General features: G+C 37.9%; 1 protein-coding gene across 1 annotated transcript; it reads right to left on the reverse strand.

The window, feature by feature from the left end:
- Window positions 1-335: 335 nt before the first annotated feature.
- Window positions 336-13,196, reverse strand: LOC107804852 (cyclin-dependent kinase C-1). The gene is made up of 12 exons (XM_075228252.1): window positions 12,887-13,196; window positions 10,295-10,376; window positions 10,071-10,161; window positions 9,944-9,973; window positions 9,737-9,846; window positions 9,566-9,638; window positions 9,348-9,468; window positions 9,121-9,238; window positions 3,527-3,666; window positions 3,379-3,436; window positions 1,343-1,413; window positions 336-1,136 (listed from the first exon to the last, which is right to left on the reverse strand). The coding sequence occupies exons 1-12, from the start codon at window positions 12,994-12,996 to the stop codon at window positions 611-613; spliced, it is 1,530 nt and encodes a 509-aa protein (XP_075084353.1). The 5' UTR covers window positions 12,997-13,196; the 3' UTR covers window positions 336-610.
- Between the last annotated feature and the right edge of the window lie 3,507 nt (window positions 13,197-16,703).

The raw sequence follows: 16,703 nt of genomic DNA on the forward strand, positions 1-16,703 counted from the left end.
TTGATTCATATCTGAACTCAACTTAGTTCATAGGATTTCGTGGTTCTAAAATTCCAGGTACAAAAAGGATTCAAGTTATGACTCCAACCCCTAAACCAAAATGCGGAAGTATACAAGATCAACCAATATTTCTTCTACTTCCATGCCTACTTACAAATCTCTTCCATCTATTCACTAATCAAACTTTAGTGAATAGAGAAGTGATTCGGATCTTAATGCATGGGCTGAATTATGAGGCAATTCCCCTAAACATGGTATGGTGGAGATTTGGAAATTTGTTTAATTCATTTAGGCAGCAGTTAGTTGCACGGAGTATAGTGTCAACCATCAACAATAACTGCAAGGGCCATCAGCTTAGATGCATATCCAAGGTTCTGAAAGTGTATACAGAAATTGCTATATAAAAGAATTAGGGTGTCAAAAAATTGTATACCTAAGCCAAAAATGAACCACACAGATTCCCTTCACAAAATAGCATGACTTTACATGTACATGTACTCTTGTAGATAAACCAATTGCTAAATTTGTTGCATCCGACCACAAGTTCTTACAATTGTTAATGGTTTCCTTTGATGCTGTCTAGCCAGTGAGTTGCATAACAGGTCTGACTCTATTGCTGCCAACCATACTGCTGGTTACGGTTTCCACTCATTTGGTTTGAACCTCTCCCTGCACCAGAACCTCCATATTGACCACTTTGGGAGTAACTAGGAGGAACACCATAGCCACCACTTGGTCCCCGAGGACCACTGGAAGCCACCCCACTACCAGGATAAGGTGGGGCTCGTCCCTGAGGTGGATATGTCCCACTACTATAACCTCCGCCTTGTGCCCCACGATCTTGATAATACCCCCCACCAGGGTTTCCACCTGGAGGATACCGATTTTGCCCTCCAGGACCACGAGGCTTTCCATATTGATGATGACCAGCTCCAGCAGATATTGCAGGCTGGGTTTGATGATTAGGTCCACCCCAGTGCTGGGAATGACCTTGCCCAGACTGTTGGATAGGAGGGAGGCGTGAATGTTGCTGTGGGTGCTGCAGCTTCTGTCTTTTGGCCATTTCTTCATTCTGTCGCTGCTGTTGCCGTTTTTTCTTAGTCTGGAACTCGTGTGATGATTCATATTTTGGTAGGCTGTTTAACAGAGTGGAAACAAGTTGTTAGATGAAAAGATATATATGTATACATATCATAATATATCTCAGGATATGCTTTAACTAACGTTTATTAACCCATAAAAATCTCAGGTAAGAACATTGGCCAAGATGTTTCCAGATCCATTGCAGAGAATACAATATGCACAAACAGCACCGAGAAATGTGGATGTAAATGAGGTGCACCTTCTAGGATCACAAGGTAAAGGGTCGGTCCAGAAATATTCAGCATCTAGAGCATCCTTTGCACATATTCTCTGCAGAAAAAGAGGTGTCGATCAAAATTGGAATTACTATGTGAATAGAAAACATGCCATATGCAGTCAAACAGCTTATAATATAATTTAAAGACATTGAAGTAGAGTTCAGATGTCTCTGCAAGAACGGAAGATATCTGCACTGGGTTACACAAGATAATAAAAATGACAAAAGTCTGTTGTCCTTTTGAAGTAATAAATATATAAATAAAACTGATAGAGCTCCATTTTGTTGGCTTTCAATAACTCATGCTGGCTTGCTCAAGAAAAAGCAAAATCTAGATCGCGCTGGAAATAACAAGGCAAAAGAAGTAAAAGATACATATAAGTCAGAAGGGAAATGCATCAAGATAGATGAAAACTGTTTCCAGTTTACTAGCGCTATTTTTCCGTCCAGGTTTTTTGAAAAACAATCAACAACACTTCAATCCCATATTAGTTGGGATTGAATATATGTATCCTCGTAACCTTTCCACTCTATTTAGGTCCATCTCATTCCATATTAAATAATTTGGCTTGTATAATAAATTTGGGGTTCTCTAAAATCTTTCTTACCCCTATATAAACATACAAGTTGTACATAATAAAAGAAAATCCTAACAAATACCAGGTAACAGCAGCTAGCTTTGTCACCTACCCTTGATCCAAACTAGTGTAAATATAACAGCAACTAACCTTAATCCAAACTGGTTGGTGCCTACGTGAATCTTTAGATCCCGTTTTGTTCTATCCTTAGCTAAGTATGCATTGGTCATGAGAGATGTAGGTCTCTTAGATACCTTCCTTTCATGTTACCTCGTCCTTTTTATCACTTTTTAATCATCATATTGGTGCATCTGTGGATACAAGTCCATTTACGCCATGGCCAAAGCGACCTCGCTTTTAATCCAATTGTCTGCCACTTGCACCATCTGTTGAATGTGATCATTCCTAACCTTGTCCAGTATTTATGATCAGACACCCTTTTTTACATCTGCATTTTTACAACATTCATCTAGTGGATTACGCCTTAGAAGCCCAATATTCACCACCACATAACATCACTAGTCTCACAACCGTTTTAAAACACTACTCTTTCACTTTGTTGGGCATCTCTAGCACATAGAACACCGATAACGTTCTTTCATTTCTTTTTCTTTTTTTGGAAAGGTAAGTTCTTCCATTTCAAAATCAAGGGAAGCTCCTATCTGATAGCCCAAAGTATCAACCAACCTTTGTAAATCATGCACTTCACTAACCCGCATGCCCTAATTATGGGTATGCCAACACTATTATAATCACAACTTCTAACCACCATTCACCATTCATTCATTTCACTTTTACAGACGATCAACCTGCCCATTTCATTTTTCAATTTTTTTTTACACGTTTAGGTCTTAACATACATCAAATAAGATAGGAACAGAGTAATTGCAAATGCTTAATTAACTTCATATGTTTGTCCAGTCAAAATGCATCGCATCAAAAGGGTGGGAAATAAGAACTGTATTTATTAACAAAGGTGACTGCTTTACAATATGTTCTGGTATAATCCTTATGGGAACTAAGAAACACACAACCAACCCTCTTCAAATTCTGGTAACACCAGACAAGAGCAAATCAATTGAGCGTACAAATTGCAGCAGTAACTAACAATCTACATATTCAGAATAGCGATAGACTAATGAACAGGGTAGTGCCTTTAGACAGAAAGGAACTCTCAAAGAGTGTACATGTTGACTTCATGAATAAGTTCAGATGCCCAAAAAAACAATATTATTTTCTTCTTTCTTTTTTTTTGATGAAGAAATTATTAAATAATAAAAACTATATTCTTGATGCAAAAGAGAGTTTGATCCTTATAGTTTTCTGTACTTGAGCACTTTTGATATGTTCAGACCTTTAAGAAACACCTCCAAAATATTGGCACAAAGTAAACCAATGTAGTTTGAGATTTAGTTATTATAACCACATTAAGGAAAATACCTGAGATGGATCAAGAGTCAGCATTTTGTCTAATAAATCCAAAGCGTGGCGATCAAAACTGCACAATGAATAAGAACTAAGTATGTTAGACAAGTTACAAAAACAAGTAGTTCAAACAACTCAGCATTTCAAAGAGAGAACACTTAACTGCCTAAAGACCTCTCTAACTCGTCTTTTCATTGGCCTTGCTGGCTTGAACTTGCCATACCAAGGAATCTTTGATACACCAGGCCAATTAATTTCATCAGGGGTTCCACAAAGCTCATATATTTTGGTCAACTGTTCAGGCTGTAATCAGAAAAGAGTAAGAGTGAGGGACTTGATCTTCAACAAAGCCAACAGAATCATAACATTGTACAAAAAAGTGAGCACAAAAGATGACGCTGAAGCAAGAGACACAGGAAAAAAATAGAAGAGGCGCACACAGCAAGAGAAGCAGATTAAATTAGCTTAAAGACATTGAATTGGAAAGGGATTTCACGAACTGCGTGATGTTCTCAACTTCTACCAGACTTCTTCCTTTCACCAGAAAGGAATAAGTCTATGCATCTGACTTCACTCAATCACATCCTCGAGTTCCTAATACCATGGCCTGATAATACATTTCAGAATCTTATTGCAGATACAGGCACGCCATATGACATCATTCCACTAATAATAATATTATCCTATACAACATTTTGAAGTATTCAGATTCATTAACTATGCAAAGTTTTAACTTTGATATGATATTTTGTCTATCAGCAAACTTTACAATTACGTTACCAACTTAAAATTTTCTTCTACTACTACTAATATAATACATAAGTTGTTAGTTTACAGATATGTATAGTGTAGTCTTGTCCCACATTGGAAGAGGAATAATATCTCCTTGTAGTATATGGTTATTGTTAGTTTATAGATATGTATAGTGTAGTCTTGTCCCACATTGGAAGAGGAGTAATATCTCCTTGTAGTGTATAGCTATAAATAGGGACCTCTTGTATTGTATTTATCATCCAATATCAATAACATATTTTCTCCCGTGCCTTCTCACATGGTATCAGAGCATTAGTGAGAAAAGATCGTTGTGCGTCATTCCAGCGTTAACCGGGAAGAAAGAACTTAGTCATCGTGTAATTTTTCCGGTGACCTAAAGCTTGTCTAAGTGAAAGTCACTTTCTGTCGGTGTTGTGCTAAAACCAACACCACCACGAGGTAGATCACCCTCCGACGACCAACACCTGAAATTTTATCCGGCAAAAAAGCCGCCACGCTCCTCCACGCGCCGGCAACAACTTTTCCGGCGAGGGTTCCGGCCATTTTTTCGCGAAGCTTCTTCAGGACAGTGTGCTCTTCTCAAAATTCCGAGCCTACCCATCTAATTCAAATCAAATTCCGACCACTTTTATATTTTTCCGGCGTGAACAGTGATCTTTCCGGCCATTTTTTGAAAAATATTTCTTCAGGACAGATTGCTCGCAAGGGAATTCCGAGTCTATCCATCCTAGTTACGACAAATTCCGACAACTTTGGAATTTTCCGGCGAGCTACAGTGTTTCCTGCACAGAACAGTGTTCTGTTTTTTCTTTTGTAAACAGTGTTTTTCAAGCTATTTCTTCAGTTTTCTCACAGGAGTTACTTATTTCCACTATTTCAAGTTAACCCTACTACGACAAATTGTAGCGACATGGGAACCGATGCTTTGAATAGTCGGATGGTTTCTTTAGCAGATTATATTGAGTTCCTTCAGTATAAAACATGTAAGCAGACATATTCTGAGATAGCTTCTGTTGTTCAAACAGGTAATAGTGTGACTTGTTTCTCCCAATCTTCATCCTCTGAGTCTTGGGTCATTGATTCAGGTGCATCAGATCATATTTCTGGTAACAAATCTCTTTTCACTACTATTTCGTATTCTCAATCTCTTCCAAAAGTCACAATGACCAATGGGTCTCAAACCATGGCAACTGCAATAGGTCAAGCAAGCCCACTTCCTTCCTTACCTTTAGATTCAGTCTTTTATGTTCCCAATAGTCCTTTTAATCTCATAGTTGTTAGTCGCTTAGCCAAATCACTTAAATGTGTTGTTTTATTTCTTGATGACCATGTTTTTATACAGGAACACAGTACGGGGCGGATCATTGGTACCGGACGTGAATCAAACGGACTTTATTACCTTATCCTTGCTAAATCACATGGACTCGCATCTTGTCTTCCTTCTACAACTTGGCATGTTACTGATTCACCAGATTTATTACATAAACGATTGGGACATCCCAGTTTGTCAAAATTTTAGAAAATAGTATCTGGTTTATCTCACTTGTCAGCTCTAGAGTGTGAGTCATGTCAGCTCGGTAAGCATACTCGCTCCCATTTCCCTCAGCGTCTTGATAATCGAGCAGAGTCACCTTTTACTTTAGTCCATTCAGAAGATGTTTGGGATCCTAGTCGGGTCAGTTCCACATTGGGATTCCGCTACTTTGTCAGTTTCATTGATGATTATTCCAGGTGCACTTGGATATTTTTGATAAAAAGTCGATCTGAGTTGTTTTCTATTTTCCAGACCTTCCACGCTGAAATTAAAAATCAATTTGGGGTTTCTATTCGCACATTTCGTAGTGATAATGCCCGAGAGTATTTGTCTTACCCATTTCAACAGTTTATCAAATCTCATGGGATTATTCATCAAACATCTTGTCCGTACACATCTCAACAAAATGGGGTAGCTGAAAGAAAGAATAGTCATCTTATTGAAACTGCTCGTACCCTACTCATACAATCTCATGCTCCGTTGCGTTTTGGGGGGCATGCAGTTCTTACATCTTGCTATCTTATTAATCGTATGCCATCTTCAGCTATCCAGAACCAATTTCCATTCTCTGTCATGTTTCCCCACTTACCTTTGTTCTCTCTTCCACCCCGTATCTTTGGAAGCACTTGTTTTGTCCATAACCTTACTCCAGGAACAAATAAGTTAGCTCCTCGTGCTCTTAAGTGCGTATTTCTGGGTTTCTCGAGAACACAAAAGGGGTATCGATGCTACTCTCCTGACCTCCAGCGGTACCTTATGTCCGATGATGTTACCTTCTTTGAAACCCAATCATACTTCACAGGTTCAGGTCATCACTTAGATATTTCTGAGGTACTACCAGTTTCATCTTTTGGAGATTCAGTCACTCCAGCTCCACCACCTACAACTCCAGTTGTAGCTCCACCACCTATAGCTCCAGTTGTAGCTCTACCACCTATACTCTGGTTATAGCTCCACCACCTATAGCTCCAGTTCCTCCGCATAATCCAGTTCAACCTTCTGCAGCTCCACCACTCTTGACTTAACATCGCCGTCCACATCCAGCATCAGGACCAGGTGATTCACGCCCCACATCAGATTCTGCACCTACTGCGGACTTGTATCCTCTTAGTCAACCAATTGCACTCCGCAAAGGTGTACGATCCACACTTAATCCTAATCCCCACTATATTGGTTTAAGTTATCATCGTCTGTCGTCACCTCATTATGCTTTTATATCTTCTTTGTCCATTATTTCTATCCCTAAGCCTACAGGTGAGGCACTATCTCATCCAGGATGGCGACATGCTATGATTGACGAGATATCTGCTTTACATGCGAGTGGCACTTGGGAGCTTGTTCCTCTTCCTACAGGTAAGTCTACTGTTGGTTGTCGTTGGGTTTATGCAATCAAAGTCGCCCTGGATGGCCAGGTTGATCGGCTTAAGGCTCGTCTTGTTGCAAAAGGATATACTCAGATTTTTGGGCTTGATTATAGTGATACTTTCTCTCCCGTGGCTAAAGTGGCATATGTTCGTCTCTTTTTGTCCATGGTTGTTGTACGTCATTGGCATCTTTATCAGTTAGACATTACGAATGTTTTTCTCCACGGTGATCTTGAGGAAGAAGTTTATATGGAGCAACCACCTGGTTTTGTTGCTCGGGGGAGTTTAATGGTTGTGTGTGCAGATTGCGCAGGTCACTATATGGTTTGAAACCGTCCCCTCGAGCTTGGTTTGGTAAGTTCAGCACAATTATTCAAGAGTTCGGCATGACTCGGATTGAGGCTGATCACTCTGTGTTTTATCGGCATTCTGCTCCTAATCTGTGTATTTATCTAGTGGTTTATGTTGATGATATTGTTATTATTGGTAATGATCAGGATGGTATTACTAATCTGAAGCAACATCTCTTTCAGCACTTCCAGACTAAGGATCTGGGCAGATTGAAGTATTTTCTAGGTATTGAGGTCGCTCAGTCTAGCTCAGGTATTGTTATTTCACAGCGGAAGTATGCCTTAGATATTCTTGAGGAGACTGGAATGATGGGTTGCAGACCTATTGACTCTCCTATGGATCTGAATGCTAAGCTTCTGCCTGGACAGGGGAGCCTCTTAGAGACCCTACGAGATATAGGAGGTTGGTTGGCAAATTGAATTACCTCACAGTGACTAGACCTGACATTTCTTTTCCGGTGAGTGTTGTAAGTCAGTTTATGGATTCTCCCTGTGATAGTCACTAGGATGCAGTTGTTCGCATTCTTTGGTATATAAAGTTAGCTCCAGGCAAAGGATTACTATTCGAGGATCGAGGCCACGAACGGATTGTTGGGTACACAGATGCTGATTGGGCAGGATCACTTTTTAATAGACGTTCTACGTCTGGATATTGTGTTCTAGTAGGAGGTAATTTGGTCTCGTGGAAGAGCAAGAAACAGAATGTAGTTGCTCGATCTAGCGCCGAAGCCGAATATCGGGCCATGGCTATGGCAACGTGTGAGTTAGCTTGGATCAAGCAGTTGCTCAAGGAGTTAAAGTTCGGAGAAATCAGCAAGATGAAACTAGTGTGTGATAACCAAGCTGCTCTTCATATTGCGTCAAATCCGGTGTTCCATGAGAGGACTAAACACATTGAGATCGACTGTCACTTTGTCTGAGAAAAAATACTTTCAGGAGATATTGTTACAAAGTTTGTAAAATCGAATGATCAAATAGCAGATATTTTCACTAAGTCTCTTACTGGTTCTCGTATTAGTTACATATGTAACAAGCTCGGTACATATGATGTGTATGCACCGGCTTGAGGGGGAGTGTTAGTTTACAGGTATGTATAGTGTAGTCTTGTCCCACATTGGAAGCAGAATAATATCTCCATTGTAGTGTATAGTTATAAATAGGGACCTCTTGTATTGTATTTATCATCCAATATCAATAACATATTTTCTCCCCTGCCTTCTCACATAAGTCAATTAACATCTTAAGCTCGCTTTCTAATCAATTACCATCATATAACAGAGGACTTAATACTTCTGTTGTTCATGTGATCTCCCCTAAATTTTCAGAATGTGCCCTAATGAGCTGAATCCTTGTCCATGCTACTCCGAAATTTTGCTTGTTGTTAGTCCTTAACATGGAGATTATTAATCACGGGCCTAGCTAACAAGATCAAATAGAAGAAACTAGCTAAGAAAATCTTTCCTATTCAACTTATTCAATTGGTTGTGAGATCAAGTTCAAATAAGTTGTTTTCTAATAAAAAATCCTTCACTGCTGTCAAAATGTTAGCCAGAGAATTTGATTAGTAAGCCATCTGACAGAAGTAAAAGATATTCTTTACGAATAGAGGCAATAGCACATTAGCAAAGATTCCATGGACCACTAGTAACAGGTAAACTTGTAAAGTGAAGCTACTGACACCTACCTACGTCCTACAGCACCTACAAAAGCAGAGCAAAGTTCTAGAGGATATTACCTCATTTTTTCCAGGTAAGATTGGCTTCCCGAATAGAAGTTCAGCAAATATACAACCAACGGACCACATGTCAACAGCTGGGCCATACTTTGTGGCTCCAAGCAACAACTCTGGAGGTCTGTCCAAGATTATAGTATATTAGTCTAGAAAGAGCAGAAAATTTTCAGAGTGCTACAGTGATACAAGAAAAGTAAGAAGCAGAATGCTTTAACAGGCTTTAGATTAACCTGTACCACAGAGTAATAACACGATTTGTCAGATTAGCATTGTGATCACCAGAAAATGACCGTGCTAAACCAAAATCAGCAAGCTTCAGATTTCCTTCATTATCTATCAGAAGATTAGAGCCTGCAAACATAAAATGAAAGGAAACAAGTGTCACAAGCTTCCAGTAACACGTGCAAAGATCAATATGTTACATACAGAGAACTAAATGAAAAGTAACCTTTGATATCTCTGTGAAGAACTTGATTAACATGGCAGTAATGAAGACCAGTAAGGAGTTGCTTCATGTAGCACTGGAAAAAGTAATACCATCAATAAATGTGCAGTGAATAGACGGTCATCACAATCAGAAGAAGTATAAATCTTTTTCTGCTATCTAGGCTTACGATACTTTAATCTGCGGAATTGTGAATCTCAACCCTGGTCGATCAGCAAGTCCAGTCAAGTCATGATCCATGTATTCAAAAACCATGTAAATGTTTCCCTTGTACTTGTTATTATCTGTTCCTCAAAGAAAATTGAAATTCATGAATGTTAATTTCTGCAAACATTGGGAAAGGAATTTCACTATCAATAAGAAAATTCTTAGTTGGAATACCTAGCTTCCCTTGTTCATCCCCTTCAGGACCTAGAAGAGAAATTCATGTCAGAACTGACAATAAAAGTTAACCAAACTTAGGCAAAGTTTCAAAAAATATAGCAGTTAACATTAAGAGACAAAGTACCTTGGGAGGTTACTATCTCTTTTAGCTGAATGACATTTTCATGTTGCAATTTCTTTAGAATTTTAATCTCGCGGATGGCTGTTATTGGGAACTGCAACAATTAACCAAAATTTACCATATTATCAATTTCAGGCCTGCAATCCATTAGTCAAAATAAGCTCTAACATTTAAAAGGGATAAATACAAATCTAAAACAGTGTGATGATTGGGGAAAAGAACTGTACCCCCTCCTTCTCATTGTCCATACGTATCTTTTTCAAAGCAACAATTTCCCCAGTTGCCTTTTCTCTGGCCATGTACACTTGCCTGGAAAAAAGTAACAGTGACAATCATGCTAAGCATACAAACCATGAAGCAACCATTGAAATATCAACAAATGCAAAGTTGGGGGAGTCATCTCTGAATTGAATCAACTTCATCTAGTCACCAATTACAATAGTTGCAATATGATCCCAATCAATAGTGACAATTGCATCCTTATTGCATGACATGGCCATTTACTATCAGTAAGTTATATTTTTAGTAACAAAAACAAAAAGCAGGGACGCACTAAGCTAGTGCTGGACATTACAGAATGAGACGCCGCCATACGAAAACAGAAAGAAGATGCTCCCCTGTACAAAATTACCCCTGTAGTGAGTCAATAAAATCTATCATGCAATTTCATCATACAAATCTGTAGATTGCAAGAAGATGCCAGCAGGCCTAAACTTCTGTATTTTAGAATCTGAATTGAGCTAGTTCTGCCCTCAAAACACCTAAAGTTCCTCTCCTTCCATAATATCCAACAGACACATACTGGGTTAGTCCTCCAATACTTCTTAAGAGACTTGTGAAAGCTGCAACTCCACCGACCATCCAATAATTGTCTGATTGACTGTGCCATTATCAATGCTGCCCAAAAATGTCCAAGAACAGGTCCCACGACTGTCTTGCTGTAACACTTTTTGATAGGAGTAGGTGCTTGCTAGGGCTGGGCAGTTTTCATTCTTCATTCGAAACTAACAAGTGTCTGGTCGGGGATTTCTGCCTTGTTATCAAAAAGGGAGTTGGGTAAAGCAAACTCTCTCCTTGGAGGACGCGGGCTTAGTCAAGTTTAGTTATCTATTCAAACAAGTTATACAAATTACTAATAGATTGAATAAAATCTCAAAGAATCTCATGTTTAAGGTATTACTCAGTAAATACATTATATATCTTAACTTAAGATTGACTATTCTAGCTTAATTCAAATTAAAATTTTTTACAATGCAGGAACAAGTGGGCTGCTATCCACATAAAGCATGCAACTTTATATGGGGCTCTTGATTTCCATATTATCTTCTACGGACACTGGGGGTAGTTGTTTGTTCCACTGTTTAGCAACTTGTAACATGACCTGACTGAGAATAAATCATTGTACTGCTCTGTTGCATGACTTTCGCCTGGCCTTTAACCGATCCTTACCACCATAACTCAACTAAACCAAGAGCTTTTACAACTTTGCCTTGACTATACTGCGGATAAATTTGGAAAACCAACTCTTACATCTTCCAGGCAAGACAAGACACAAAAAAATAAGAAGAAAAGCATGAATTAACTCTCCTCAGAAGCCATAACACACCAGCCTGTTATCAAGCCACTTCCTCCTCATCTTGCCAATTCCACCCTCCCTTCCTCTACCCCTAGCTCCCATTGCCACCCTGATACCCGCCCTAGCACCTCCACCTTCCATATTTGCCTCCCCCGCCGCTTCCATCACTTTCTCAGCCCCAGTACAATTTTCTATACCCCAACCCTACAACTCTCCAACTAGCTAGTGCACCATCTAGCAACCATTTCCCTGCCCCACGCGTGACTTCTTTTCACCAGAACAGCCCCAATCCAAAGCCACCTCCCCATATGCACATCCCATCAACCTCTCTACCGTCATCCAACCCCCAGATCCTATCCACAGCCCCTTCTTCCCAAACCTTGTAGTTGAAGAAGGATGAAAGAGGTCGGAACACAGGATCTGGTTATTTGAAGGACAAACAATTGTTTCCCAAAAAATATATCTTTTCTTATTTTTCGATAAGCAAGCAAAAGTTCTATCGAACAACAGAGCACTGACACTGTATTTATGCGAGTACTTCGTGGAAACCTTACCAAAACTCAGCTCCTATCTGAACTATGAAATTCCAAACAAAATAGAGCCTTGTTCAAACCCAAAACCATGCCAAAAATAAGAACTGAATCGACTAATCAGCTTCAATATGGTTAGAATGAAACACAACTAAAAAGAACAAAAGGCGACCTTCGATAACATTTTTAAGTTCAGATACAAAGGGCTACACAAGAAATAACATTACATATTCTTGAGGCATGAAAAGAAAGATGTTAAGTCATTAACGTGGAAAAAAAACCCTTGTTTGATAAATGGGACAGCTATTTTCCGGGCATGCCTTTTGCTCAATAAGTCTTTATATAAGCTTCACATGGCCTATTTTCCAACAGATTAATTCAATGGTCCAATCGCTATTTTCACAGAAAACAAACTCAATAACAACCTAATATCAGATCACAAAGCAATGGAATTACAACAAACTAAGACAAAACCACAATAAAAGATTCTCATTTACCCACAAAGAGTACAAGAGCAAAATACAAAAATAACATACCAATGAACCAATCCCAAATGTACCAAAAGCTCCTATTTTCTATTTAATGAGGCAAAAAAGCAACCCATCCTCGTCGATTATTAAAAAAAACTGAGAAATAAAGCAATAATTTATCAAAATAAGAGGCAAAACAAGAGAATGTAAATTTCTAGGGGGGGGAAAGGCTGAGCAACAGACCCATAAGTTCCTTCACCGATTTGTTCAAGCTTTTCGAAGCAGTCGACACTTCGAGAACCCCACAATGGCGATTCTTCAAGATTCAGCTGACCATAAGCAGCCACTGCCATCTTCTGTTGTACCTTTCCGCTCTCTGTTTGTGTACAACAACACTTTGCCTGATGAGCTATTGAACAACAATGATTGGTGTGGAGTTTGATAGAGAGGAGGAAAGTTCAATTCAAAAATAGGGGAACGCTAATGGAGGCGGCTTGGGATTACTTTGTAACTGTGAAGTTGCTGGTTTTTCTTTTATTTATTTGCTAAGAGAACTTACATAGGGCTTTTTTGCTAATTTACATAGGATGAGGGATTGCTTTGTCATTTGAAATAAATTTCGTTTTTATACTTTTGTCCAATTTTTTCTCTTTTTCTATTTTAATTAATCAAACAAAATTTCGTTGTTATATATTCTTTTTCATACAGTTTTTTCTTTCCTGTTTTTTTTGGGGAGGGAGGGTGAGAGGGATTACTAGAGTGGGTTGGAGAAGAATAAGAATGAGGATTTAGCAAAATAAGTAGGGTGCTTAGCTCACAGCCTTTGAATCAAAGAGGTTAAGATTAACGTAAACTTACTCACAAGTTTGGAGCGAATAAAATTTACCTTAGAAATTAATAAAATTAGGAAGATTAAAAACAAAAAAACGAAAAATAGATATCCCATAGACCAAAAGTGCATAAATTAATAAAATCTAAGAAAATAAAATACATGTAACAGTATCTATGGCTAGCAATAGTATTAATTTTATTTGTCAATTTTTTGGCTTTTTACTTATTTTTCCGCTCAATAGTCTATCTATATAGAAAAAGAGAGGCAAAACACTATCATGATACCAAATGTCATTGCCATAAAATACCAAGTTTAACTTTTTAGGACAAAGGTCCAATAAAAATGGAGTTTCGAAATTATTTTAAAATAAAAAATTCAAAGTAAAACTAAAACTGCCAATTCAAAAAAAAAAATTAACTTCCTCCCACGTTTGTTTGGCCGTTTCAAAATTATTTTAAAATAACAAAATAGAAAAAATTTAAAAAAAAAATAAAACTAGCAATTCAAAAAAAAAAAAAAAAATTCCTCCCACATTTGTGTGGCTTTGAATTAGCTTGCGTTGGAATTAGAAAAATCAGTTTCTTCTTTTCTTTATATATTGGAAATTGTAATATTTGTCTATTTCTTCATGACTTTTGACCAATATTACCACGATTGCTTTTAGCAAATCCCTTTATGTCAATTTTGTCTTCATAAAGGATCTTCTAAAATAAATGTTTTGGACGAATTTGCTTTGAAAATCATTTTGAAGAATAAGGAGGTAAGAGTCTTGAATTCTTTCTTCAAAGTAGCAATAGACTAGATAAGATTGCTCATATCTAAGTTATTCCATACTCTTATAATACTATATTTTTTTTAGAGAATTTCATAATACGTATTTACTAGTTTTATCTGGATTCGACTACTATAATCGCGAATGACTACTTCAGTATGTGCTGTTCGGTAGATATTTTTTTGAAAATAACATACAAGAGGGACGATAAATATCATGATTTAGCATCTATTTTTCACGTAAGTGTTCAACTTCCTTGGTGAGAAATCATAATATGATTATGCTATATTACTATATTGTAAGATTCTATTAGTATGGTATTTACTAAAGAAGTTTTATGCTATATTACTATATTGTAAGTTCCTATTATTGTGGTATTTACTAAAGAAGTTCTATGCTAAAGAAGTTTTGGAAGAATGAATTATTAGGTATTGTAGGTTACGATATGATGAGCTATTTTGTTCCTTCAGGTAATTAATTGTGGAAGGACCTCCATTTTAGTGTAAAGTTATACACTTTCTCTTAAGCAGAAAGTCAATTTACTGTAGTATTAATACATCATATTTTTTATATATTCTCTTTTATAGTAAAAATTATTATTCCCGCCAATATTGCTGTATTTGTAAATAATAATTCTGCAAAATATAAGTTAGCGTAATGAAACAATAATGAATTCGAGCCCACTGAATTCACAGTGTTTTCTTAAGGAATTTAATCCCCTCCTAGTACCCAAGGTAATAAATTATTTCCTCCCAGGATAGAACGAATAACATACTGGTGTAGCGGTACTTCAAACCCCAGTGTTTCAGCGAACACAAAGTTCGGTAGCAAATCACACTTACAGTTGCTTTGTTTGAAGTTAAAAAATAATGCAGAACGAAGGAGTATAAACTCAGAAAATCGTATGGAAATGCTGAGAGGAAGGAGTGCAGTGTATAGCCAATTTGTTGAGCGAATTGTATGTTGTGTGTTGAGTGTCTTTCTTCAACATCTGCTGCACATATATATAGCAGCAAAATGTTGAAGAAGACCAAACGTTCACCCTCCATGGTGGAGCAAGCATTACATGTTTGTGGAGCAAGCACTTCATGTTTGTGGAGCAAGCACTTCATGGTGGGAAGAGCATTAGGCGGCATCCAAATGGTCAATACACGGATTGGAAAATATCCGTTACAAATGCGGATAATCTTACGTTAATATTTACTATTAACAAATAAATTTGGTCCAAAAAATTAATCAATCAATCGATCATTTGACCAAATCCAAATCCAAATCCAAAGCCGAAGCCGAAGCCGAAGCCATAGCCGTAGCCGAAGCCGAGCGACGACGACGACGGCGCGAGGCTTGCTTTCTTCTTAACTCTTTAAGAGCTACAAGAAGAGCAATTATATATATATACCCACCAAAAATGTCTTCCTCTTCCAATATGGGACAATGTCTCATTGTCAAGAGGGGGAAACTTAAAATTTTACTCAAAATTTTATTTTTCCTCCATTTCCCATTCACCCTCATTTTAAGAATATTTCATCTTAAAAACAAAACCTCAATAATCCCCCACATGAATGGGGAATGGCTATATCACGAAAGTATGCATGGAAAAACTGTGTGATTTACAAGTAAGGATTAATCGCATCTGGATAAGTAGGTTTCCCTTTGAACTTTCCGTAGTAAACTTATGCCGTATATACTCGGTCAATCGGTAGATTTGATATCTTTGAACCGTCGATCTTTGGTGTATACCTAGACAACCATAAGTCACACAATCAACCCTTAACCGTCTTTGGTTCTCATTGTTGTGTTCGTTTCAGCCATGAACACCACCTGGTTTCATAAGTGCGTAGAGAACTAGCCTTACAAAGTTCTCCTTGAAGCGGCTAACGCTTCACACTTACATAGGTGATTCCTAAACGTGTCATCCTGTAGATACACTATTTGATATATCCCGTATCAAATTTAGAAATCATTAAAAAGCCTTAATGCTTTATCCTTGGTACTGAACATTGTCTCATCACGAGAACGGACTAAAATTTTATTTGACAATGTTGAACCGTCATTAATGACTTTGTTTGATCTCCTTGAACCTAGATCTTGGGATATCCAGTCTTCTAGGTAGAGTTACCGCCACAATGACTTGTTCTCGGCCATAGCCTCATTCCCCTTGATGATTTCTCAACTACCTCTCTAGTTAGGCCTTTTGTAAGTGGATCCGACATATTATCACTTGACTTTACATAGTCAATCGTGATAATTCCTCTATAGAGTAATTGCCTAACGGTTTTATGTCTTCGTCATATATGACGAGATTTACCGTTATACATAACGCTCCCAGCCCTTCCAATTGCCGCTTGACTATCACTATGTATGCATATTGGTGCCAACGGTTTGGGCCAAAATGGAATGTCTTCCAAGAAATTTCGGAGCCATTCAGCTTCTTCACCGGCTTTATCTAAGGCCAT

Source organism: Nicotiana tabacum, chromosome 13 (assembly GCF_000715075.1).
Source record: "Nicotiana tabacum cultivar K326 chromosome 13, ASM71507v2, whole genome shotgun sequence".
Classification (NCBI taxonomy): Eukaryota; Viridiplantae; Streptophyta; class Magnoliopsida; order Solanales; family Solanaceae; genus Nicotiana; species Nicotiana tabacum.